This window comes from Athene noctua, chromosome 2 (assembly GCF_965140245.1).
Source record: "Athene noctua chromosome 2, bAthNoc1.hap1.1, whole genome shotgun sequence".
NCBI lineage: Eukaryota > Metazoa > Chordata > Aves > Strigiformes > Strigidae > Athene > Athene noctua.
In genome coordinates this window covers 152,976,815-153,003,945 of record NC_134038.1, presented here as the reverse complement: position 1 = coordinate 153,003,945, position 27,131 = coordinate 152,976,815, and the positions used below count along the sequence as shown (strand labels likewise).

Below are 27,131 nucleotides of genomic sequence, written 5' to 3'. Positions count from 1 at the left end.
GCATGGCTGGCCACATTGTCTTCAGAAGAGCTTGTGGGTTTTCTTCAAAAGCAGCTTTACGCATAAAGTAAATTATCAAATGAAACATTTGTTAACTCATAGGTGGAGAACTACAGAAGAAAGTATTTGGTGCAATAGCTGTGCATAGATGTGGGAGTGTGAATGAAGTACTGCGTGTCTGACCTTTGAAAATGTGTTTTCCAATTAAAACCGTGTTTCTTTGAAGTACTAATAATAAAGTTAATCAGATTTTTGTGATGTCTATGAAACAAACAAATACTTCAGATTTAAAGTATCCTTATATGTATTTTGGGGTTCGTCTTTAAAGTGACATTGTTATAAGGGAATTTGCAGATAACGCTGCGTTGTTTCTTACTCTACCCTCCAGTTAACTTTTCCTTGGCAACTGCCTGATTTGAGTCACATGTTTCTTAACATTTAAAGATGCTTCTTTTAATAAAATTTAAAAAACCCCAAGCTCTTAGCAGGGTTTTTCTGCTGTTCTGACACAATGTAAATAATTGGCCTGTTTTGTGCTCCTCTGAAAGTCTGTGGAAGCTGGATTATTTCCATTCTGAATTGCTGTTTGCTCACTCAATCGAAACCTCTCCTTTTAAGACCACAACTGATGTGCATGAGTATTCGGTTGTACCTTTTTTTTTTTTGCTTGTCTCATGCCATTAATCATCTGGAATGCTTAGTTTTTACTCTCTAGAAAATAACGTGTGTAGTAAGTTACTTATTATGTGTCTTGGCTTTGGTGCTAGTACCTTATATTTTCTGCCAGAAAATATGTTTTTTTTCCTCTCAATTTCAAATTTTTGCAGGTTTGAGGTGTGTGTTTTTAACAGGTGAGTCTTGTCTGTGTCTGTTTTGCATTTGTTTGTCTTTAAGTCTGAAAGGGTGTAGAGGAAATGTGAGGTGGTGGAAATATGGAAATGTTTGAGAATTAATACACTGAATTGAACTTGTCCATAGCAGCACAAATGACCACCAATTTGAGTGCCCCCACCAGAGATCCTCAGATAGGTCGTGGTCTCATGTGTGAATGAAGTTTCTCTAACAGCCGTACTCATGGTCATGGTGTTACTCGTATGCAGAACTGAAAGCACCAGCCAATAGCAGCCATTTGGTAAGAAGTGCCCCAGGAGAGAAGAAATGTAATGTGGTAGACCAGCTCCTGAGCCTGGCTCTTTACACGGCTGGCAAGTCTTTTGTGCCTGGGGTTGTCATTTGATGAGCTGCGGTGGCTCATCAGCCAAAAAATAATTAAGGAGGAGCGGGCTGAAAAGGATTCTTTTTTGGTATTGGCTTGAAGGACTGGCCAAGGGAGAAACGGGATGGAAGGGCTGGAGGCTGCTGGAGCTCATGTCCAGGGTACCACTATGGACCTGTGGCATGGAGAAGATTATTCTTTAGCTAGAAGATTGCTCTCCTTTCGTTTTTATAATGACTGGTGTGCGTTGTTTTGCTACACTGTAACAGCAGTTTCTAGAGAGAAACCAGGGCTTGCTTTATGAAACAAGGTAAGAACCTTTCCCCTACCTGATATCACATATCCTTTGGGTCAGTTGTGTTCAGTCGTCTTTATTATTTAAATGAATTAATCTTACCTATAAATAATATTGGGATAGAAAGAAAGTAGGAGGAAAGCTACTGGAAAAAAAAGTTTTGACTTCTTGAAATATGTAGTAACAGTATTTTCTCAAATATCGCTGAAGCATAGTTTATTGGTATAGCCCTTATCACCCAGCTTAACTGATACTTATACATGTATGTATGTTAAATAAAAAGCTTTGGAATCCACATCTGTTAAATCCTCAGTCTTGGGTAGAGACTGAGCAACTTTGCCCTTAGTTCATTCCAGAAATATTTCATAAGAGGAGTCACCCTTTTCTGAGAAGAAAATACACTTTTGACTTTACCTGTGTCGACTGCTACAGCTGTGTGTGACAGGGATATGGTGTGCTTGCAAATTAGTGTAAATAACAAGTGGGTGACTCTTTTCCTTCTTCACCAGTTTCACTGTATTGATTAGATTTTTCATTTGCTTTTTGTAATTGCTGGTGGCAAAACATTCCACCTTCTTCAGGTCCTGGGCAGGGACAGATGAACACAACCTGAGAGCAGTGTGTGTGTGTGTGGAGTTGCACCCCTTTGTGTTGTGGCTGGCACGGGGCTGCTGGTGGTGGCAGGTTAGTGCTGGGGCTGTGCTGGGGGAAGCTGGGTGTTGCTCACCACTCTCATGAGTGGACTGTTCCACTGAACTGAGCTGACCAGCGATTTTCTTGCTGTGTCCAAGTCCTCCTACTGTCTTCTGGGTGTTCCTCTGAGGTCTCCCTTTGGATGCTTTCTGGCCTTGGTTTCCATGCAAGAGCATCTAGAAAGGCTCAGCTGCAGCAGCAAAGTGTGTGTTAGGCTGGAGGATATGGGAAAAATGGGCCTTGGATGCTGGTTTTGATCTAACTGGGCTCTTTTTGGGTAATCCCATATCTGCTCACCTTGCTTTTCTTAAATTTAACTTAAAATCTTTTCACAATTCTACATATTTAATAATTTTTATAATTTATAAGCCTTTGTCCAGCTGGGGGAAAGACTAAAGATGTTACCTTAACGCAGAACTTCCAGCAGTTTCTGGGACATCAGCCATCTCAGTGATGCTGCTCAGGTATTCCTGTCAAACCTCAGCTCTGGAGCAGACACCACACCTGCTGCAGCATGGGTTGATTTGTTGGAGCTAAACCATTAACCAGTTCCTGTAGAGCACCTGGTAACTTTTGGTGGTTCTTAGTAGGATTCAGCCAATAGAGGCTGGTCACCATCCCTCAACTCAAACTTTTCAAACCTGACAGGTGTGGCCATACAGGTTCCTCTTGCTCAACATCTGTTTGTGTGCCAGGGAGTGAAGGAAAGGCCGTGAGTTGTGCTGTGCTTAGTTAACTGTTGACTTCTGGCTGTTATGTCAGAGCAAACCTTAGTGTTTCTGCGTTAGCTGGTGTCAGAGGCAAGGGTTGGCTGCCTCTAGCTCAGCCTGCCCAGTGTAGATAGTATTGATGGGACCTCCTGGAAGACCTTCAGGAAGAGGCAGCTGAAGAATCTTGCCATCCCATCTGGTAGATGTAGTTTTCACACGTTAGTAAGGTCTAGTCTGCTTATGAGTGCCCAGGCTGCCAATACTAGGGGAAAACAGATTATTTTTTTTACCTATCTCCTATACGGGGGGGAAAAAGTCTCAACTTTGCCTGTTTCACTGGACACCTTTTAACAACCATCCTCAAGGGTGCCATGGGACAGCCTGCATTGATCTGTGCATTTTGATTTCTTGGGGAACAAAGTGAGCGTGGTTACTCACTGTCAGAGCAAACTCTTATTTTGAGAGGTATGATCACACTGGCATTTTGGAGTTGGCCCTGGCTTTTCTGGGTCTGTGGGTGGAGCTGAGAGGTTACCATATGGAGACAGCAAACTGTGAGGGGTGAAGAGGGATGATCTGAAATTTGTCAGAAGTGAGAGACAAAGAGCTGCCAGCAGGATGTTTGGAATGGGAGGGACCCCTGATTGTGAAATGCGCTTTTCCACCTTCGTTAACCAGAGCCAAGACCGAAGAGCTGTTCAGACATGCTCCAAGATGCTGTCGTCTTGTTAGCTTACATCAAGGTAGGGATAAACTTCAAGAAAACACCCCTTTGATCAAGGGAGGCTCCTGCAGCAACTTGTGTGGTGTCTTAGTGTTCCTTGTGCCAGCGTGACATTTTCTCGTCAAGTTGTGCAGACCCATCTATAGTACATTTTGTATGTTGTGGGCAAGTTGGCAGTCAGCTTGCAGACAGCATTTGCTGAGCTCTGCCTCTCACTTCTACAGAAGCAACAAAACTTCATATCTGTAAAATAAGAATTAAGAAAAGGCAGCTCAGAGTCAACATTCTCCTTTCTGTAATTACAGCTAAGCTTGCCAAATCACAAAGCGTCTATTTTTGCCACTTTTGGTGAAAAAAGCTTCTTTCAAAAATGTCATTTACACAAGCTATATGAGTGTCTTAATAATCTTCCAAAAAGGTTCTAGAGAAAGGGTAAATACACCTTTGAAATTTATAATTTTTTAAAAGCTAATTTAAATCTGAAGGTATGTTATTCCTGCTAGGCATTACAAATTTAATGAATTAACAACTTTTGAGTGAGCAGCTTTGTTGACCTAGGGATACTGACAGACCTTCTCTGGTGAGTTGTGCTGGGATGGCTTGTAACATCACTTCCCCAGAAGTGTCCACCCTTCCTCCCTGATGAGGAGAACTGGATGTGTGACATCTCACCTGCTTTGCAGCCCCATCCTGCTATCAGTTTAAACCATCGGTGAATATTAGGGGGCCCTGCTGTGGTGGCTGAGGAATGGATATTCTCCCCCAGGTATATTCCTGAGATATGGGTGGTTACCCTGGTAGAATAGTTATTGGCAGCATCTATCTGTAAGAGTTTACAAATTTGGCAGATTTTAAGCTTTACTTTTCTCAGTGATTTACTGAAAGCAATCCTTTGATAAAATATAGACCTCGTATCCTAAGCAAGTGTGATGTTGGAAGTCCAAATAGAAAGAAATCATTGAGCAATGTTAAGAGTGGTTAGTTTGTTTTAACTATAAACAGAAAACCTGTTTGCTTTATAAAAGTCCAACAGAATTTCAGGCAGCTTGCAACAAGCAGGGTTGGCTATAATTTGTGTTTGTGCTCATGATCTCAGTTTGCTGCTTACAGCACCATTTAGTAGGTGAGAAGAGTATAGATGGTGTGTATTCCCTGGCTGACTTTGAGGGCTTGAAGAATGTGAAGGTGATTACCTGGATGGGCATTGCAGGTGGAATAGGAGGAGTGGGTAATACTTGGGTGCTGTAGTTAAACTGGAGAGTTGGACTCAAATTGACAAGGAAAGATTCAGTAAGGCAGGTACAAAACATTCAAGTCAGCAAAGCAGGGAGACATACAGTCTTTTAAATATTCTTTGATCAGTTGTTGGCAAATTTGAGCCAACTCTGCAGTGAATAGTGTTGGAGGAGATGGGGAAATGGATGATCAGGTACAGCTGTTGGTGTGCCTGTTAGCTGAGCCGTTGGGGCATTTGCTTGGGATATGGGAGCTGGAGCCTGCAATCCTCATCACACAGGAGACAGCCTTGAGGTCCCCTCACTAGGTGTGGCGTGTTTTGGATGGATTGGCCTGAATGTGTCCTGCTAATGCTGCTGTCCTGTGCACAAAGGCTGTCCATTAGGTCATGGAGAAGAGTTTGTATGTCTTGAAGCTGAAGTAATCCAGCGTATGGCCATGTTACTGTGTTATTGGGTCATACCCCTTGTTTCCTGCCGTGTTGCCATGACCCTTGCAGTAGATTATGTGTAGTGGAACAACCTCAGCAGGCCAGGAGTGTGTCTGTGGGCCAGCATCCCTGCAAGGGCTCAGAAGAAGTGGGGAGCCTTCCAGGAGAGCCTACTGAGCTGTAGAAGCAGGCAGCATTGTGGCGCTATCCCTGTCCCGAGGCGGTGGCACAACATGCTGTGGTGGACGAGCCCATTCTCTGGAGAGGTGTGTTGATTGTGTGGGTTCAGAACACCCTCAGGCAGAACAAGGATTTGGTTCCAGGTACTTCATATCCGGGGCCAGTGTTGCTGCTGCTCATCTTCTGCAGCAGCCTGTCTCCTTCAGCTGCCACTGCCTCGTGAATGGTGTCTGAGTCAGCCCCATGAAACTGTTTTTTATTAAAAATGGCTGTAGTGGGACAAGCCCATGACTTAACCAGAACAAGCAAACCAATGGTTTCTGTATGTTATTTTGTGATAAATTAACATCTGGGTTTTTTTGGTGGTGATTCTTGTGGGTTTTGGTTTCTTGGTCTGTTTAGGGCTTTTCTCATTTTGATCCATCCAGTGGTCACATTAAACGATCCATAGATCCTTATGGATAAATTGCTGCAATAAAACACAGCCCTCTAGCCAAAACTAGTTGGACTTTGTTCTAACTCCTGCTTTGTTTAGCAAGGCACTGTACATAGCCATAAAAATCACTGTCCTGCCAAGTTCATTCCTTGTACGTACATATGCACACTCTGTGAGTGCCACTGGCTCTACTATTCTCCAGCTGTCTTTTACATTGCACTCCCTTCTCATACAAGAAAAATGTCCTTTTGACATTCATATATACATATTAAAAAATACTAGGATATTAGTGTCAGATGCAACCATAGTAGATAAATTTAGGCTAAACTCTGTGGAGTAGTCTGGCTTGGTTTACACTAAGCAGTTTGTTTCTAATTCAAGTTGGAGAGCTTGGAGCAATAAAATTGGTGAAGAGTTTGGAAAAATACTGTTGAGAAAGTTAGCCAAGGTGCGTTTATGCAGAAAGGAACATTAGTGATAAAGGGATGCTGTGACGAGACAACTGTCATGAAGGCGCAGTCTTAAACAAGGATGAGCAGTAGTGAAACCCAGTTGTGGCAGGGAAGATATAGATTTAGATTGGAGTGGTTGAAGAAAGAGCCAAAGGAAGCTGCAAAACTAATTGCTTAGAGGAAAAAAATTTAGGGTGAGATCAGATGTTCCTGTTAGCCTGTGAACCGGCTCAGGGCTGGAGGCTTTACCTCTGACATCTTCTAGCCCAGCAATTTCATTGTTGTGTAGACAGAGACTAGATCCAGCTTGGTGATGCTTTGTTGGTTTAGATATCCTGTGTGTCATCCCTGTGCAGCATCAACAAGGCGTGGAAATTCCTTCTTTACAAGAAATGTGTACAGTTACTGGTAATCCTAATAAGGCATGCAGTGAGAGTCACAGACAAAGACAGATTAGTGTGAGTCACGAAGAGACTCACTCATGTTTATAAAAGCTCTGCAGTAAAGGTGCTTTTTAAGTAGTCTCTCTATTGTGCAGCATGTGTGTGGCTATAGTTTTGGGGGGGTTAATTTTTTTAGTGACTTTGGGATCACTGGATATATTTTCCACATGATTCTTTCTCCATTTTTCCTATGAAAATTAGATTTGATAGTCTAATGTATCTTATCACGTCCCTAGCAGCTGCCTGCTGTTGACATAACAGCACTGTGCTCTCATTTCTTGGCCAAAATGATTATCTGTGGAGTTTCATTTTAGCAAGCTGTTTGTTTATGCACTAATCTAGGTGTGTGTCCTTGTGTGGGCTTCTAGCAGACAGCTTTGCCTAATTGGGTATAGATCTGCATCCTTGCTGCCTAGGGGGATGCTGATATATTGGTAATTGCAGCACTTCTGTGATTCTGGGCAGATCCTGTTTTGGAAAGCTGAGGCATGGGCCATTGTCCATGCTAGGAAGTGATACTGAGCTGACAAGGATTTGATCTTCTTGCAGGTTGACCAGATGAATGGCTACATGGTCATGAAGTCTGGAAAAGGCCGGGGGGGAGGGATGGGACAGGGGGGACAGGCAGCAGAATTCAGGCCTTTCAAAGGCTGGGGAAGACAATGCTTTGTTTTAACCCTTGTAGAAACATTTTGTTTCTTTCAAAATGTTGAACATTTCTGTTCCTTGATTTGAGCTCAGGGCATGTATTTGTTTTGTTTCAAAACTGGGCATGTGCTTAAGGTTATGCTTATACTTAATCCTCATGACTAAAAATGGTGTTAGAGCCATGTGCGAGCGTTTGGTGCAGAACTGCTGGCTGGTAGTGGCACTGGTGTGTTTCTCCATCCTGTTAGGTTGGCCATGTGGCTGTGCTGTCCCAGGGATGGGAAACGGACTTTTCAGTAATACTTAAACTGCAGATGAGAATGGCAATTACTGTGTGCAAGAAAGAAGTCTCTTTTGTTCATAGTTATTAATTAATGGTATTATGCTATTAACACTTCATATCTGGATGATATAAACATCAGAAAAATGATGATCACCATGGTCAAAGGGTATTTTGTGTACTAAGCATGATAAATAAAAACCCCAAAAGAACCCAAAAATCATCCAGTAATGTGGAAGACAAAACTCTGGGCTAGGCTGGGAGTAGTTGTTTCACTTTCTCTTCTGCTTCCTTCAAAAGAATGAGGAGGAGCAGCCCTAGTTGCTGGCTCTGCATTTGCTCTTTTCTCCACCCTGTGGACATTGCCCCTGAAATTGTCTCCTGTGTTCTTGGAAGGTTATTGCACAAGGCAGTTCCTACAAGGCAGTTCCTAGTTTATCTGGTCACTTTTTTTCTTTCCCTTGGGAAAACTCGGATTGAAAATCTTTGTGAAAGCATTTCTATGGCAACAATGTAGATGTTGAGTAGTGCCAGCCATTGGAAGAGGCAAGGGAATTCAGTGTAGGCTCTTGGGTGAGAGGACTGTCCCATCACTTAAAAGCTGTAGGAAAGTTACTCAGTGACCAGGTTCTCACTAATGGTATTAGAGGGTTGGTAAACTTGTCATTATAAGTATGTGCAGAAATTCGGCAAGCCTTGTGGTGGTTGAGGTTTTCATTTAAAGCTTTTGATCCTGGAGGCAAATAGATAAGGCAGTTTCAAGGGCTTGCTAAGTCTCTTGATTATGAGATTGTGTAGAAAAGCCAGAAAGGCTGGAAGAAGGCTCAAGACCAACAAAACTTAAATAAAAGCACAATGAGGTATCTCTGAGAACTCTTCTCTGCCCTACTCCCCCTAGCAGTGAGATTTTTGATGCCTTGTGTTTGCAAACCTGGAGCTGCTGTGTTCCCAGTGGCAGGGAAGGACAGTAGCCCATGTGATTGCTCCATCCCCAGGGCTTTTGCAAAACATTGCAGCGGAAGTCGGGCCCTGTAGAACCATGAGATTGCTGTAAAAATCAGGATATTTTAAATGGGAGGCTTAAAAATATGACAGGTGGGTTTTATGGGAAATTGAGTCACTAATACAATACGCTTTTCCCTGCAGCTGCAATGACTGAAGTTTTGAGTTGGGTGGGTAGGTTGGTTGAGGGTCTCTGGTGTGCTCATCTGCCACGAGAGGGCTCTGCCGATCAAGGGTTCCTGTGGTGTGCTCAGCCTTGCTCCCCACAACCCTCACCAGGTAAGCCCCCAGGACTCTGTGTCCTTACCACTGCGACAATAGCAGCTGTCACGGACCAGACTGGATGCTTAGATGCTCAAGGGATGCTTAGATGAGCATTTGGGCACAGCCTGGGGCATCTTGCAGATGTGTGTTTCTGAGCCAGCTGTTCTCCCGAGCCTTGCTGGCACACTGCCTGGCGATGGGAATGGCTGCGGGGGCTCTCCTGGGGGGCTGCGCTGCTGGGTTTGCTAGGGTAAATCTCTTTAGGGTTACAAACCAAGAGGATTCCCAACCTGGCGTATGGGCAGCGCTTTGTCGTGCAGCCCTGCATGATGTCCCACTCAAGGACAAGACCTTTTTGAACAAAAGTTGGGGCACGCTTATTTCTAGATCTGTTATATTTCTTTTTTATATACATAAATTATTCTTTTTTCTATAAACACTAAAAGCACAAATGCTGTAGACACTGATTTATCTTCCATACACTGAAATAAGAAAGGGAGAGCAGTGAAAACAAATACCAGAAAACTTAACAACTGACCTGTTCTCAGATTTTCACCTGGGGCTGGGATACGGTTGACTTCAGTACAAACTTTACTCACTACAGGCAGGGCTGGGCTTTAATCTTTGCTAAGCTGATGCTAATAACTTTTCTAGTCATCTTGAATGTCCAGACAGTGCTTCTTGCTGTCTTATAATGCATGTATATTTTTAGAAGACAGTCAGGTCTGGTCCATTTGTTGATAAACAGACCCATAAAATAAAAATATTGAACAAGCAGTTTATTCTGTGGCTCCAGTATTTCCTGTGAGAGCTGCTCCTTCATTCAGTAGTGCTTGAGGATGGGTTGAAATCTGTGAAGACTGTTGAGGCTTTTATGTATTCTCCGAAAGCTGTAAGTCTATGATGGTCATGTCAAGGATGGAGAGGAGATACCCAAGCACACACGGTCCATCCCAGGCCACAGATGCCTTCTGTGCTGCTCAGGATCATTGCGTAGATGTCCTGTACCTTCAGGGAATGAGTTGTAAAGGGTGGGGAGGGTGGGAGTGGACCACGACCACACGTGTAAATGTCTGTTGGTACGTGCTTTTGGTATCACCAGAATACCTCATCTGGTCTGCAGTAATTGTTGAGGTATAGCCAGAGATTCACCCGTTACCATCATGTGCAATTGAAGTTGATGCTTGCTTTGTTGTTTGGTGCTGAATAAACTTCCCAAGCTGACTTCATGGGTGCCTTCAGAAATGAAGCAGGCTGTATGATGGGCATAACAGAACAAAACCCCAAACTGGGACAACAGAAATTTGAAAGGAATAGCTGAGCTACTTTTTAAATGTGAAATAAATAACACTGCTGAAGGTAAACCGGAGCAGAACTGGTCCCACGGAGATTCCATGTATACCTCTCTCTGAGTGTGTGCAGCAAGTGGATTTCTGTGTTGTCTGCATCGGACTGGAAAAGCAGAGTTTTCTGTTGGTCCAACACCAGAGACTTCCGAGAACATGGATGTGAATATTTGTTCTGACAATGTGGCATCTGTGAGGAAGTGTGGAGAGGCTGCTGATATTTGTACCTACTAGTAACAAAACACATCTTTTTTTTTTTTTTTTTCTTAGCTGCTTTTATGATCTCTCTTCGTACAGTGGACAACATCACAGTTATGATTAAACTGAGACCTGGTGTTTTACCAAGGTGTCAAATTCGTGTTAAAAATGTCATCAGGTCTGAACTCAAGATAAAACCAGGGGACAACGTGACTTTTACCTTCACTTGTAGTACTCCAGAGAAGTATTTTATCATGGAAATTCAGAAAAATATTGGTAAGATACAGGTTTTTAATTTTTTCCCCCAATGGTAATGTTCCTGTAGGAAAACCACATGTTTTTTTTTTTTTTTTCTTGTTACTGCATTAAGGTATCCCTTATAGTCTTGGGTAAGAAGAAGTCTTTGAACACGGATAAATAACCCTGAATTACTAAAACTATGCAAATTAATGAAGTCTGTATTATGGCTAGCAGAATTAATGTTAGGTTGGCTGTTCTGGAAACAGTTAAATGGTAGTTTGTTGCTTCACTTCCTTGCCTCTTTCCCTTTTCCCATGGTTTATAAACCCATCAAAGAATCTTTTTTCCTGTCAAAAGCTTCTAAACACTAATAATGATATATTACCCACATTATTTGTTTTGACAGCTTGATTGTGCCTATAAGGGCCACAAACTTTGAAGACATGCACATGTTTCCCTATATTTAGTGAACATTATTGAAGTCAAGAAACTAAAGATTTGGAAGTGTTGTAACTAAAGCTTTGTTTGGTTTAGGTGTTATCCCTGGTGTATGTATGTTAATGTACTCTTTAATGTCATGAACATGTGCTACTTCTCAACAAGATCCCAAACTTCACTGGGCATTCAGTCTTTGGTAACATCTTTATTTTCGGGGTGGTGTTCAAGGATAGTTCTCTTCCTGTTTTGCAGTTTTATTTATATAATTCATGCAAATAGTAACGGTCACAACATTTCGTGATATATTTGTAAGATGTGTTTGTGGTATTTCTTCTAAGTTGGAGCCTAAACGTAGATTAAAGTGTCCTTATTTTCAGTGTCCAGATTGAAATATCGATAATTTGGATTTTTCAGATAAAAACTTTCTAAGTTCTCTCCAGAATTCTGCAGTGGCAGTTGTTGTTATTTACCACTTCTGCAAAGTGCAGGGCCCAGATTGTTCATCAGGGCACCAAGGAAAGGAAGATACAGTTCATGGCAAGCAGTGGAAAATTTAAAGATGAATGATTTGCCAGGAATTCTCTGAGCAAGATGGAACAAAATCAGTTCTTTAGATCTGTAATTTCTAGCTCTCCTGATATTGAATTTCTCCCTTTTGCCCATTCAGTACTCTACCCTATTCACTAAATACCTTCTAAATTCTTCAGCAAACAAGGCAGGAATACTGGAGACAATGAATCACTTCTGTTAGTCAGCCTGACTAAAGCAGGTTTATCCTGTCTACCTTATGGGCTAGGAGTCCTGTTTAGATACACCAGGTGACTGTGTTGTAGGAGTATCTTTTAATGCATGTAGAAGGCACATTAAGTGCAACCTAAAAATTGCGAAAATAGCAATGAAGGGGAAAGTGTCAAACTCCTTGTTTACTTCAGTGATATCCAGAATGTATTATGGCTGTTCTCTCTCTGCATTTAGACTGTGTATCAGGCCTGTGTCCCTTTGGAGATGTTCATCTTTACCCACCGGGGCTACCTCGCCTTAACAGGACTTTCGTCTGGGACGTGAAGGCGAGTACAAAGGCTGGACTTGAACTGAAATTTTCAACCCCGTGGCTAAGACAGATTGAACCAGGAGAGACATGCCCAGATTTTGTTAGCTACAACATCAACAGCTGTATCGATACAGCCATAGTCAACATTGGCACCTTCTGCAGGAATGGCTCGGTGTCTCGTGTCAAGCTGCTGGGAGGAGTTGTCATGTCTCTGCACCTCCCGTGGGACTCGCCTCTCACCACCTCAGGCTTCAGCATAGCTAACAGGGCTTCCATAAAACGTAAGTAAGGAGTAGTGTTTCCTCACCTGTAATCACTTTGTGCAGATTGCAGCAGAATTATTTAAACCTTTCTTCTCAGGTAACCTTCTAGTTTTGGTCTGTTATCTCTAACTCCTTTCCACTTCATCTTTTCTGAAAGCTGTCGTTGTATGGTTTTTAGTTTGGTAGCTGGTGCTCTTCTGGGGTCAGAATATCTTAGTTTGGCTAATAATGATGAACACTGTTGTGTTGCTGCTTTTGGTGCACATTACTTGTTTTCAAATTCGTTAAACTTCCTAAAACTTAAACATACCTGCTTTGTTGGTTTTGTGTTTTCAGCTAGGTGAGACTAGATATCATAATTAGAATGAGCCAAGAGAATTATTTGCTGGTTGCCGTGTGTATAAATAAGGCTTCCTTAACTTCTGGAGCCTCAATCCTATGCCTCTCTTCAGGAGAGGAAGGTAGGAAAAGGGGAAGCAGCACCTGGAAAGGTCCTGAGCCTGCTCAGATACGCTATGTGTTTCAACCTGCACGGTAACATAAAACATAGTGTAGTCATCTTCTTAAAATACCTGTGATATTACATAGCAATCCATTGGTTACTTTGATCTCATGACAAACCCTCCTTGGGGGATGTTCTTCCTCTGTACTTGAACTCTGCAGTTGTTGCCATCAGCTATAAAAGAAACCTGGTCCATGTTTGAGCTTCTAGAGCACAAGTTTCTGTAACTCCTGGCACTCCTCACAGTTGCACGTGGTTGCTGGATTCCTAGAGTGGGACCATGATCTCTTCACACTGACAAGAGTCATCCAAGCATGAAGTGTCTTGCACAGCCTCTGGGGTTCGCACTCATGCTTTATCATGAGGCTCTTTGCTGGCATGCTCTTCTTAGATCTGGGAGGTTTTCGGACCGAGAGCTCTGTGCTAGTATAAAAGTTTACATCTTTTGTTTCCCAAAACCCAGTGAAGCAGGAGTTATCAGGTTGTGTGTTTGCTCTTGTAAAGCCAGGGTCAGAAGTAGGAACTTGGATCTTTCCTGTCCAAAAAATAAAGGCTTCTCTGTCCATGTGCTTGAAAGGTGAACCCAGTAAGCTGAAAATACAACATTAGTATTTCCATTACTTTTTCTGTAATTGAAGACCAAATCATCAACTCGAGTGTATGTTTTAGTCTGAGGGTTTTGTAATAACCTGTAGATGAAGTGGATGATCTCACTGTCAAAATAAAAATTTGCTGCTGGGGTGCTAGATATGTCAGTGTGTCTTCATTAATTGCAACTTGTTTTGTATGGGTTTTCCCCCCCGCCCCGTTTTAGGGTTATGCATTATTGAATCAATTTTGAAGGGAGAATCTTCAATCACCTTGATGTCCCCAAACTACCCACTGGGCTTTCCCGAAGACGAGCTCATGACATGGCAGTTTGTGGTTCCTTCCAACATGAGAGCAAGCGTGTTTTTCCACAACTACAGCCTCTCCAACTGTGAAAGGAAAGAAGAGAGGGTGGAGTACTACATCCCTGGCTCCCTCAGCAATCCAGAGGTGTTTAAGCTGAGCGACAGTCAGCCTGCCAATATTGCTGGCAGTTTCAACCTATCCCTGCAGGGCTGTGATCAGGATGCCCAGAACCCCGGCATTCTCCGCTTGCTCTTCCAAGTTGTCGTTCAGCACCCGCAGGTCGATGAGAGTAAGTACCTGTCTGCTCCTTCTGTTGCTTTTGCTTACAGATGCCTGGGCTGAGCATCGCAAGAAAGAGAAATACTGAGGTTTTTGTCATTTTCCTTAGATCTTCCTTGAGTTTAAGGAGGTGGGTTGCCAAGCAACACGGAGGCCTGTTTTACTGCCTGGGTTACCACTGGCCATCATTATGGCAAGGCAGACAGTGGTGCTAAAATTTGCAATTTGCAATGGAGCATAAAGCTCCTTTGTAGATTTTACACTGTAGCTTGAAAATGGAGATTCCTCTCCTTTTCTAGTACCTGCATCATGTAATTGAAAAATACCTTTAATGCCTGCAGTATCAGGTCTTGCATGTTGTATAAGCAAAGCTAAGCACCAGCTAGCCCTTCCTTGTGACTGTGTTCCCTCTGGGGGCCTGATCCAGCTATTGGGCAGGGGCTGCAGCTACTTGATTGGAATTGTCCAGACTCACATGTTGCTGCCTGTTCTTCAATACAGAAATAAAGTTTAAGCTTATTCATACAGTTTTATTTTTATCTGTAAGATTCAACAGTTTAAAGATAATTCTTAAAATGTGAGCCCATGTTTCTGCTCTGGATGTAAGCAGTTGTGCTTAGCCAGGTGAAACCTGCTGTCATGGCTGATCATGATCCCTAGCCTGAACTGGTGAAACTGGAGATGTCTTCATACTATTAATGGCACCAGTATGCATTTCTTACCTTCCTTTCTTCTTTCCTCTGAGTTTTATTTTGCTTCCTAGGGAAGCCTGAACATCATCTAGTGTGAAGAAGTCACACTAGACATGGAAAATGTCAGTGATAATATTCTCAGCACATTTGGATGTTCTTTAGGTTTCTTGCTACTTGTTGCTACGCTAAGAAATTTTTTTTCTGTTTACTTGCCTCAAAATCAGATGGCTTAACACAATGATTTGTAATACCAGAGCATTTATCTAAAAACAGAAATAAAAGGCCTGGCTAGGTAATGAGCTATGAAGTTAGTGATTTATCCTCTGGCTTCTTAGCTCTGACCTCAGTTCTTGGTGGAGGTCAATAATCAAGGTACCCTCACTGCAGAGGAGCAGGTGGAGGAAAGTCCACGGTCTGGAGGAAGGCCCCCTGCAGCAGGAGCTACTTGAAGGCCTTCGAAGTAATTTTAGAGGGCATAAAGTTTGAATGGCCTGTACCTTGAAGTCCACGTATCCAGAAAGGGTCTGTAACATCTCACCACTGTAATCCTGAGTTCTTTGTCTGTCTAGCCTGGCTCCATTCATGAACAGCAAATCCTCCTGAAATTGTTAACTAAATCACATTTGCTTACATTTATTGTGTGTTGCATCTTGGAAGCTGGACAGAGTGAAAACACTGTATTCGGTTAATCAGCTTTATTTCCCTTCTACTTTGGAAAACAAAGAGTAATTTTAATGTATTTTTGGTCAGTAGACAAGACGATAATCACCTAAAAAATTAAAAACAGATTGTCATTTACTGAGTGAAATGCAAGTAATACACCACTTGGATTTAAGAGACAACGGTGGTTTCTCTAGGGGTTTTGTAGGATTTCATGAGTGATTTTGTACTTATGTAAGTCCCATCAAAGATTCAAATTCAGCCCTCAGGACAGTATTGAAACTTTAATTTAAAAAACAAACAAACAAAACCCCAAACCAAGAAATGCCATCTGCAGTGTGCAAGTTAAACATGGCTCTTATTAAAAATGTATTGGTATCTGCATATTCTCAAAGCTTCCCAAATATTTGGGTATTCCACAGCTGTCTGTGGTACTTGTCATTAAATCAGAGGAGAATATAGCTCTTTCCAGTCGAAATAACTTCTTGATCTAACCCTCTCTGTGTTTAGCTGCTACAAAAAACCCCACAACATTCTGAAGAAAGAGTTACCTTGTGGTAGAAATTCTTGGTTCTGTGCTTGGTTGTGCCAGTGACTTGGAGAATTTCATCTGACCTCTTGCCTTTTTGTGTGTCTGGTTTTCCACACAGGAGAGAGCTATTTTATTCCCCTTTTGTTTATGACTTTGAGATCCATAGCTAAAACCAGAAAATTAAGAGTAATAATAGTGTATATGTATAGATTTGGTTTTTAATCTTCTTTATAGAATCATAGAATCACAGAATGTCTTGTGTTGAAAGGGACCTTAAAGATCATCTCGTTCTAACCCCCCTGCCATGGGCAGGAACACCTTCCACTAATCAAGTTGCTTTCTTTTGACATCAGAGACACATGCCTTGTTAACAGTGTAAGGATACTGTGTGGATCCAATATCGATCTTTCCATGTGATAGTTAATCTTTAAACTAGGCTGTGATTTGGGATTTTTTTCCTCTTTCCCTATCTTCCCCATTCCAGATGTTCTGACTATTTGTAACTGCCATTAGCTTATGCGGGAGAAGGTTTTTGTCATCCCTGCTTACCCTTGTTGTTCCAACTTGCTGTAGCTGCCCCAGATAGTACATGATGGAAGACAAGGCCTTGAAGCCAGTTGGTTAGGGAAAGTCAGAAAAAAATCATAACCCTTTCCTCTTTAATATGTCTATTTTTTGTATTGTGCAAGAGTTGCTCTTATGGAGCACGCTTAAGAGACTCATGGAAGTAGGTCTTAGAAGGGCTCATGATTTTTCAGTTAGATTGGAGTAGATATGGTTTCTATCAGTCATCTAGGATATCAGACTCACAGAAATGGCTGAGGTTGGCAGGGACCTCTTGAGATCATCTAGTCAAACGCCCCTGCTCAGGCAGGGTCAGCTAGAACAGGTTGCCTAGCACTGTGTCTAGTTGGGTTTGGAGTATCTCCAAAGACTTCACAACTTCTCTGGGTAGCCTGTTTCAGTGTTTAACCAACCTGGCTTTTTTTTAATGTTTAAGCAGAATTTCCTATATTTCAATTTGTGCCTTTTGCCCTGTCACTGGGCACCACTGAGAAGAGTCTGGCACCATATCATTTACACATGCCCACATCCCCCTGAGCCACCACCTTCAGGCTAAACAGGCCCAGCTCTCATTCTCTTCTCCTATTAGAGATCCTTCTATCCCTTGAGCATCTTTGTGGCTCCTTGCTGGCTTTACTCCAGTACATCCATGTGTCTCTTGTGCTGGGGAGCTCAAAACTTGACCCAGCACTTGCAGATGCCTCACCAGTGCTTTAGCAGAGGGGGAGAGAGAGACACGCATTGCTTAGCCTTCTGTTGATGCCTTTTCTGATCAACTGTTGTGTGATCGGTAGAATTGACTTTAAAAGAAATGCAAGAAACCTCTTAGGGAAAACAATTCCAACATAGTTGGCTGAATTCCTTACGTTATAGCCTAACCTGTTCAAAAGGGGCTAGCATGCGTGTTACACTGTTAGAGCTGGCAAGTAGTAGGGGAATGGGATTTGTGTGTGGAAAGGATCAAACCTCTAAATTAGGAAGGCGATAGGATACTGCCTAAGTTCGTATTACGCTGATGCAAAGAAGTAAATAATGTTTTCTTAGCTCATAAAGAAATGGCTATGACAGCTGCTCGTCTTAACAGGGTGAGAAGATGGAGAAAGTTCTGCTTCACACCATGCTTCTTGCCAGTAATTGCTGTGGGATGTTTTTCATTGCAGATGTCACCCATCTGGTCGACCTGAGCAAGGAGTGGAATATGACTGTAACAATACACTTTGAAGGGTGGCCCAGCCGCATCCCGCTCATGTCTGAACCGATATGCCTGATCTGCAAGGATCCTCGCACCTGTGACCGCGTCTTGACTTTGGTGTCTGGAGCCATTTACAAGATCTCCTTTCTATGCAAGGACTTGTCCCATCTGAGGATCACAGCTGAAAAAGGCATAAGTATGACAAAAGTGGCTTAACGTTGTTTCCTAGAGAATGCTTTTGCATGCTTTTCCTCAGGGGTCAAACAAACCTTCTCTCACTTGGGCTTTAAATAGAGTGGTTAGAAACCAGGCGTTGGCCAGCTGGGAGATGGGTACAATGAATCTGGAGATGACCGTGTTCATTACCTCATTCTACCTTTAAAAATAGAAACTGTGTAGCTATTCCTAAAAGGGAAAGGACAGAAGGCACCTAAGAATCTTCACACTGAAAACTGCAAAATATGGAAACAGAGCAGGGGAACCATAAATCTGCCTATGAAAATGCAGGACCAAGGTGGCCATCAGGAATGCGTCTTGTGCCTCTTGCATATCCACTTGGTGTAGGATATTCCCAAATACTTTCAACTACCAGCAGAGAAAGAGTTTTTAAGTATATATCTGGACCTTGGCTAGTCTGCAACAGTGTCCCAATCAGCAAGTGTTACAGCGAAAGTAGTATCTTGATTTGAGGGATTTTGAATATGTTTGTATCTGTTGGTTTCTTTGGTGTCGTGCACCATTTTAAGGAAAGCTCTTTACTCAAACGTGTCATTTCTATTAAAAAAATTGTCTTAGGCAGATGCTTATCTGGGTCTGTAACACAAAACCAACAGTACTCTGTGTGTGTGTGTACTCTGGTACACAGGAAAACTTACTTTTCCTAGCTATTTCCTCTGCAAGAAAAATACAACCCTTGGGACTTGTTTTTTGTGATTGCAGGCTGTGTCGATCTTCGGTGGTGTCAGAGGAAGATCTATTCCCTTTCGGTGCCCAAGACTATTACCCAATTGCCAATTCGACTGCATAAGTTTATTTGGAAGCTCTTGGCTCCTGATCTGATCAACATAGAAATTATGTCTCCGTCCTTGAAACTTCAGCAACACGTCCCAGAGCAGAGGTGCAACACAAGCTACAGTTACAGTATTGTTAGTGCCACCCCAGAGGCAGAGTTGAATGTTGGTGTATTCTGTCCTGGTGGATCCATTGAAAAGATTCAGTTGAGGAATAATATCACCATATCCTTAAAAACATTTGGTAAAGGATTCCTTAATGAGTCTAACCATCAGGATCTGAAAATGTCTTTTGTGCCACATATTAAAGGTAAGGTAGCATTTTGTACCACTTTGTTGTGCAGTGTTGGATCTCTCGATACGCTTCTTAGAGCACATACGAACAAATATAAATAAGAGTTCAATTCTGTAGAGTCTAGTCCTGGAGCCATTGCTAGCATCAATCTTTATCTAAATCGGTGAGGTAGATTATTCCTGGAAGATGAAAGGAACTTTGTACTCCAGGTGGTAGATAGTTGGTTTTGGGAAATTCTGCATATATATCTGTGCTAATTGTGATAATTATTGATGGGAGAGGGGACAATAGGTGAGTTTTGTTGCTGATACTGAGATGCAATTGACTGTATAAATTTGCTGATCACAGGTATAAGTGGTGCTTTTTTGTTATGAAGAAAACCCAGATAATTTTACATGCTGAAAGAGAAGGCTTTAAAAAGAAATATCAAAACTAAGTTCTCATTCCTTTATTCTTTTTCCTTTGCTACAGATGAGTGTGCTTTCACTGTGAGTCCAGATGCAAAAGCTAAAGTTTACTTGCAGACTCCCAACTGGCCTTATGGTCTACCTCCTTATGTCTCCATATCCTGGTACATCATTGTGCCCAGCAAGCAAGTTGCCCGCCTTGGGTTCTCCAAGAATCGCATGGGCATCATTTGTGAGACAGGCCGTGCCTATGTCAACATAAAGGAAGAGACACTGGGGGCGGAGGAGACCGTGTGCCGTGAGGACGAGCAGCTGCCCGAGCCCCGAAACATGTATCACGACTTCTGGGTAAATGTCTCCAACTGTAAACCCGTGGATAAGACACAGCTGACCTTGCAGTTCTGGGTGACTTTTGCTGACAAGCAGATAGGTGAGTCCTGTAAGGTGGTTGTAGGGGTTTGCTTTCTGCTTGTTTCCTTTCTTTTCCCTGGGGGAGTAATAATGGATGCTGGTTCTCCTTGGGTGTAGGTTTTATGGGATCCCTACCCTTGGAAATAGCTGTCCCTCAAAAACCTCTGAGAGTTACAGCTGGGGAGAAAGGAGGAGTTTTAACATAATGCGGGTCTTTTTGTGGTTTTTAGGAGGTTTTTTTGAGATGCAGGATTGCAGGTCTTGGAGGAAGTAAGACTAGATTTATTTTTTTTTTAAATTTAGCTTTTTAAGTTGAAGATCACCTGATCTTAAACATTCTGGATGTGATATTTTTACCCTCCCAAGGTCACAGACCTGGTGAATGACTTGGTATTTGGTTGTGCCAACTTATTCATCCAAGTAGTCCTTACTTCCTGTTAGCAGTTCAATTAGTCATCAGAGCACTCTGCACTATATGGTGAGACCTGTCCCAGGGATGATTTCTTGCTCATATGAACAGTGACACTAACAGCAAAAACTGTATTCTTGTTGTCTTTTATCTCCCTGAAACATAAGTAGTCAAAAAAAAAAAAAAAAAAAAGCGGGGAATGAGGGGTGTATTTTTAGGGTAGCTTTTGCATATGCAAACTTACTTCACATTTGCACTTCATCTTCACCTGTGGGAGACTACTGTGTGCAGAAGTATTGGCTACGCAGGCTAGAACTGAAACACTATCAAATTAATTTTTAGTTTTTAGTCTTTTGTGTAATGTATATTCCTTTTAAAACATGTGGCATTTTTCTTTGCTTATACATGGACTTTCCAGATCAATTTTATGACTCCTAGAAAAGCCCAGGTCTGGAGAACTTTTGCATTTCAGAGGAAAGGATGGTATTGAGGGGAAGTTGGTGAAATGTCACTGTTTCCTCTGTTGAATCCCTCTCTGTCTCCCTGTGCACTTTCTTCTCTTCCCTGCCTGTTCAGCCAGAGGCATGTGAGATGCTGTGGGTTAAGTTTAGCAGCACATGAGCTGAACTCTTGGAGGTGGTGGGTTGGTTGGGTTTTTTTGGTTGTGCTCCACTGCTAGCAGCAGGAGTTTGTTATTGCTTGGCCTCCAACCTCGTGGAAATGGCTTATGTTGCCCCACAGTGAGCACAGCTTGGAAACTCCTGCTCTGCAGGCAGCTGCTATGCTTAGAAACTCTTGAGAAGGTTCAGACCCAGACAGCTTTAAGGAGAAAGCTGGATGTTGTGTCTCTTGGTAAGTGTCCTTGTACCTTGTCTGTTTGCAGACCTAGGAGTGGTACTTGCTGTTGTGGCCGGGGCCGGAGTTCTTGCAGCGATTGGACTGACTGTGTTCTGTGTTAAGAAGAAGTAAGTTAATAGTTTGGCATGTGTAGCTTAGCAGTTCAAGAAGGCATTTTGGGAGTAGTGCTGGGCCCTCTGTTTCATGTGTTGATATAGATCCCTTGAATAAGGTTCTGAAGCATGATGTAGGCAGTAGTGGTGGAATTAATGTGAGTCCAGGAATGCTGCTTTACACTAAATTGACTAACTTAAGGCTTAGAGCAGCATTCCTCGAGTTGCATTACTTCAGTCCACAGTGCATTGTCTACCTTGGCCTTTAGTACAGCCAGAAGCCTGTGCTATAAGTAAGGTATTGGTTGGACTTCATCAGCAATTCCTGTGAAATGAAATTGCAATGAACGTGGCTGCTGCACGTGTGACTCTAGACAAGATTTTATTCAAACAAGCTGTAAATTCACCCAGATATACTAGGAGCTATTGTTCATCTATGCAACCTCCAGCAACTTCTCTTGGAGTTTGCACATCAAGTAGGAGCATTTTTCTATGCGATGAGCCCTTGCGGAGAGAACTAGGTTGTGCAAAGACAACGTGCATAGCATTATTCATGCAAACGGAGTTGAAGTCATCAATAGTTTGGGATTTCTGATACATGTCTGATCAGTGCTGCCAAGGTGATTGGGTCCTGAAGCTGTAGAGCTGGAATGAATTTGTGCAATGTGATGACTAGAGCAGCCATGAGCTCACTTCTCTGCCACGCAGGAAAGACTTGACAAATATAGGCTTAAAAATCTTCAGTTTAGCCTTTGGTCTTTCCACTTTGGGGACAGTCACTCCAGAAAGTGCAACCAAGAAAAGTTCATTCGACTTTCATAGAGGACCCTCTATCTCACTCGTCTTCAGTAATGCTCAGCCTTGTTTTGTGAGGACCTGATGGCCTCTAGGTCCTATTAATGTCTGTGGATGTTGGGAGACATGGTACACTGCAAAGCCGGAACCTCCATGCCTGGGAGGCGATTGGAGTTAATTTTTGAAACTTCAGGGTCAGCAGAGCAGTAGTAGGTAACCAAATAGCATGAAGTTATCTTCTGCTCTGTTAGAAAAGCATGTCTAGACTCAAGAGTTATTTTTCCTAAGACTGGAAGTAGAGCCTTCCATCCAGGTAGACTGCTTGACACTGGGTGGCTGGGATGGGTAAACAAGCTGGTTTTATTGAGTCCAAACGTACCAGCCATGTGTTGTTTCTGACCTGTTAACAATTTCAACTGTAACAGGAAGAAGAAAAGCCAGAATCCCATGGTGGGAGTGTACAATGCCAACGTAAATACCCAGGTGCCTGGAAAACAAGGCTTATTCACAAAAGGGAGGAAAAACAATGAGTCTCATGTCTATGCAGTTATTGATGATGCTATGGTCTATGGGCACTTGCTGAAGGAATCCAATGGCTCTGTTGCTCCAGAAGTTGACGTGTACCGGCCTTTTGATGGACCCATTGGTAGCTTGCCACCTTCTCCACCTCCGTTCTCCTTCAGAAAAGACATTAAATGCTCTTCTAACACTGAGGAACCTCCGTCTCTGACAGACACGGACCATGACACTTACACATTTGCTCATCAGAAATCGGAGCAATTGGAGGACAATGGAGATAAAAATGAAAAGAATAATGGAGATATAAGCATGTCTTTGCTGGAAAATAAAGAACAGGATGGTTTAGCAGAGTAATTTTACACCAAATATAGCAGTTTCCTGTGGAAATACAGGTGTAAGGACAGGGGTCTAGGAAAAAAACCTGAAGACGAGTGTTATTTTTAAATGTGTTTTGTTGTTTTGTATGTGTGTTGTTCATTTGTTTTTTGGTTTTTTTTTTAAACTTCCACTGTTGATAGCTTTCAGTTTTAGAGTGAACATCTAGCACACTCAAAACCGCTTGAGATGCTCCAACACTAGATGCGCTTTTGGTTATGAAACAGGCGGCAAAGGTACACTCCTGCTTTTTATTATGAAGATATCAGGAAAATGAATTTCTAACTGCCAGCCTGAAACTGTGGCAATTAATAGAGAGAGTGTTTTGTCCAGTAGTTCCTCCTCACAAGTCATTTGTTCCTGAGTGTTGGTTGGTAACTCTTGGAAGGTGTAGGCTACATCATCATCTCAAGGCAGCTCCAGGTTGCACAGGTGTCTAAACGATCTGCTGATGTCTGAGCAAAGGAGGAGACACTGTCATTTTCACCACTTGCTGCTTGAAAACTCATCATATTTAGCATGTAAGTGTAGTGAAAGACCACGTGTGCTGCCTGGAAGAGCTCCATGGGTGTAAATCAGTGTGAATGCTTGAGCTTGGGCTCTTCTAGTTGTTTGAAAGTAAAGTTACGGGTTTTCTCTAATTTCCAGTTGATGTTGTTATACTTGATAGCACTGTGTGAGCTTACACCAAAGACGGTATTTTCTTTAATTTTTTACAAAAACAGTTTCAAATGTCTAAACCAATTTGCACATCTGTTTGGAAGCCTGTAGATTCACAGTTTACTAATATCTTATGCTTTTGGTTCAAAAGAGTAAGGATTCGGTGAAGAAATGATGCTGTGGCCATCCAGCTGTTTACTAATGCTTTTCACTGTCCCTGTTAGAGATGCTTGGTTATTTAATAAGGATTAAAGAAAGGGGTAAAGATGACAGATTATTTCTAGCAGGCAGTTTCCCTGAAATGTAAAGAATGAGAGTAAATCCATAGGGAAAGCCTAGATTTTTAATCTGATTTTTTTTTTTTATCAGTCTGAATTCAACAATCATGTCCAAATGGTGGGAACAGCTCTTGATTTCTGGTGGGATTTACACTTCAGTTGTCTAGCTGGCTTTGAAAGGCACCTCTTGAAATCAGGTAAATAGGTCTCATTTTTAAGTCTGTCATTAGCATGCCCCTCAGCGTCTGTGTGTTTTAAAACTTGAGGGTTGGATCTTTGTGCAGAGGACTATGGGTATATAAATAAAGTTGCATTTTATATACAAACATCTGGCTTGTCCAGGTGTGCAGTTACTGAGGATGTTTGCAATTTCGCGTGCAACAGTAGACTTGATGACTTGAGAATTTCTCTCCAACTGTTTTACCAGGACTGTTTCTTGCCTAGCGATACGTGGAGGTGCTATAAAACTTTTAGACAGTGTTGCATACAATAATGTTAAACATTATAATAATGTCTAAAATTTAAATGTCTTTACTAGAAACCTGACTGTTTAAGTTTAAAAAAAGGAGAATTTCTTCCTGTTAACTATGCTGGCATTGCAAATTGACTATTTATACGATCGTGTGTGTATTTAACAGTGTATACGATTATACTGCTTGGACCACTATAAGATTCAGTATAATGTCATATCTGACTCAGTTTTCTGTAACATGTAACAAAACACATGCCAGCTAAAAGTGCCTTTTAATTGTTTCAGGTATTTTTCTTCTTATGTTTTTCAGTTTTAATATAGAGATGAGTATTCCTAGGTCTCTGGTTAGTCACTGGGATCACATATTTCAAAGTGTACTAAGTTGTTTTAATGTCATTTGAGAACTTAAAGATTTCTGCAATACTGATAACTATTTTCTCAGGTAACTGAATTGCCACAATACATTTTTATCGGAATAGTCCAGTTGTGTATTCATCTGGTCCATATTTCTCATTCCCTTTCAATAAAAAGAGAAGTGAGAAGTCTGTAAGAAATTCAAGGCTGCCTCATCCTTCTAGCTCAATTTCTGCAGTTGCTTAGATTAAATTTTTTAGTTCATGTTCTTTCTAACCAACTGAAGAAAACATAATGGAGGTCAAGCTTTTGTTCACATCTTGATCTTTGAAGGAAGAATATGATGCATGTTGTCTGGTGTTTTTATTTGTTCTATTTTAACTCAGCTTTTGGTACAACAATATAAATCTTAGTTTACAGTTGTTTGCAGTCTACGGTTGACTTTCACTGCTTATTTTGGTACATTTAGAGTAAGAGTTCAGACAAATTCCAGTTTGCTTTTCATTAAGAGAAAGTTGTAACTTAATTTTTTTAAAAAATAAATAAAATATAACAATATTACCAGCTGGAGTAACTAGTGTACAGTTTTCGTGTGTGTGTGAACTCAGCCTTGAGTATTGGTAGCTATGCCATTGCCCTAGACAACAGAAATGGGTTTTTAGAGAATCTAGTTTGCTGGGATAATATACTGCTGACTGAGTGTCCTTTTTCTCGTATAGCCAGTGATATGCTATTAATTGCTGCTTTTAAAGGCACGTGTTTAGATCTTTGGGGAGAAGGGTTGTAAAATATTTGAAGCTTTCATATAAAAATAAATGGTTCAGTGGCTTCTTGGTAGGGTTGTGATGATTGTAATTTATTCACGCCCAACTGACGCATACCAAATTAATTTCTTTTCAGGGTTAACAGCGTAAATGTACATTTTATGAGTACTCCAACCCAGAAGAGGCCTTTATGAAAATACACGAAGACCTTTTTTGTTCTAAATTGAAATGCACAGAAACAGTACCTACTGATTGCTTTTTTGGTTTGTTTTTATTGATTTTGAGGCAAGTTTAATGCACATAGAAAATGATGTTTGAAATCCTCACTACTGAGGATCACAGTAGTTGATGGGAATGGACCCTAGGCTGAATTAGTCAGATCTACTCTTGGAAGGCATAGGAAGCTCAGCAAGGATCATCCAGTCCCTAGGCCATCCCCAAAACTGCCACTTAATATGAATGTAAATGAAAGTACTTATCATTTGGAAATTTTTCTAAGTCTGGTTAACCATTAATTGAAAGGTGGGGGTCCACAGGGGAGGGGACAGCAGTTCAGAAACTCCTGACCTGAATATAAATCTATCTCCCTGAAAATTTTGAAGCTAGAAACTTAAGAAAAATTACAGGATTCATTCCTTTAGTATAAATGGCTTTCTATATCCCACTTAGTTATTATTTTATTTTTCATAAAGCATAACTTCCCAGCAATTAAGTAAGCATGGATTACTTAATTTTATTTGAAACTTAGGAATTCTGGTGTGGAAACCTGATCCAGTCTAGAGGAAAGGATAGTCTTTTTACAGGGACTTAGAAACTTCTGTCATGTTGTTCCAACAACATAAATGAAGCATGGCAAATTGCAACATTCCTAACATACAGAAGTTTTTTGGGGGTTTTGTGTCCATCTCTTGTATTAAAGAATTGCTACGCTGGTGCACACAAGTCAGACTTAATGCTCCTGGGCAAGATGAATCTTCAAAAACTGGAGGAACTGCTTTGTTAATTGCTACATTTGTGTGAGTGTATATTTTATATATAGATCTGTGTATCCTGGTACAACTGCTACAGTCCCTCAACTCTAGAAAGAGTGCCTGATGCATCCCATCAAAGATGCTGTAACAGAGCAATACTCCATCCACACATAGCACCTTTTTAGACTTGAGGCTAGGAAAATGGCCTCACTTTCTGAAAGGTGTTTTCTCAGAAGAAAATGTGGAGAAAAGTTCTGATGATGTCCTGTCATCTTTGCAGCGAAACTATTATATTTTTTTCTAACTGGAAAGGATTTGATTTCAGAAAGTGTAACTTAGAATAAACAAAATGTTCCATGTAAAGTATGTACTCCCCTTTTTTTGTTGTTTTATTTTGAAGGGCATGGTGGTCTGTTGGAGGGATGGAGGAGAGTACCACATGCCTTTCCTCCCATTAGGGGAGAGAAGCAACGAAAAAGACTGCAGGAGGGACAAAGTTTGCTCTATGTGACTGTTTTCAAGGGAGCTGAGCCTTAGCGAGCAAAAGGCATTTATGGGTCTCCTGGATGTGTTTAATTTCTTCTGAGGTGCTTTTTTCTTT

The 27,131-nt window shown here is 41.6% G+C and overlaps 1 protein-coding gene across 2 annotated transcripts in view; it reads left to right on the top strand.

Moving 5' to 3' along the window:
- Positions 1-25,792, top strand: part of CDCP1 (CUB domain containing protein 1) — a 28,847-nt gene extending 3,055 nt beyond the window's left edge. The window contains exons 2-10 of one of the 2 annotated variants that reach the window (XR_012633066.1): positions 10,626-10,829; positions 12,207-12,563; positions 13,862-14,230; positions 17,829-18,056; positions 18,800-19,180; positions 19,637-20,002; positions 21,276-21,357; positions 22,563-24,166; positions 25,696-25,792. Coding sequence is in view for 1 of the 2 variants with exons in the window: in XM_074898141.1 (XP_074754242.1) it covers positions 10,626-10,829; positions 12,207-12,563; positions 13,862-14,230; positions 17,829-18,056; positions 18,800-19,180; positions 19,637-20,002; positions 21,276-21,357; positions 22,563-23,010 (2,435 nt within the window). In the remaining variant the exon portion in view is untranslated. Of the gene's footprint in view, positions 1-10,625; positions 10,830-12,206; positions 12,564-13,861; positions 14,231-17,828; positions 18,057-18,799; positions 19,181-19,636; positions 20,003-21,275; positions 21,358-22,562; positions 25,248-25,695 lie in introns of those variants that run through there. The other variant, XM_074898141.1, reaches the window with a different exon arrangement.
- Positions 25,793-27,131: the final 1,339 nt, after the last annotated feature.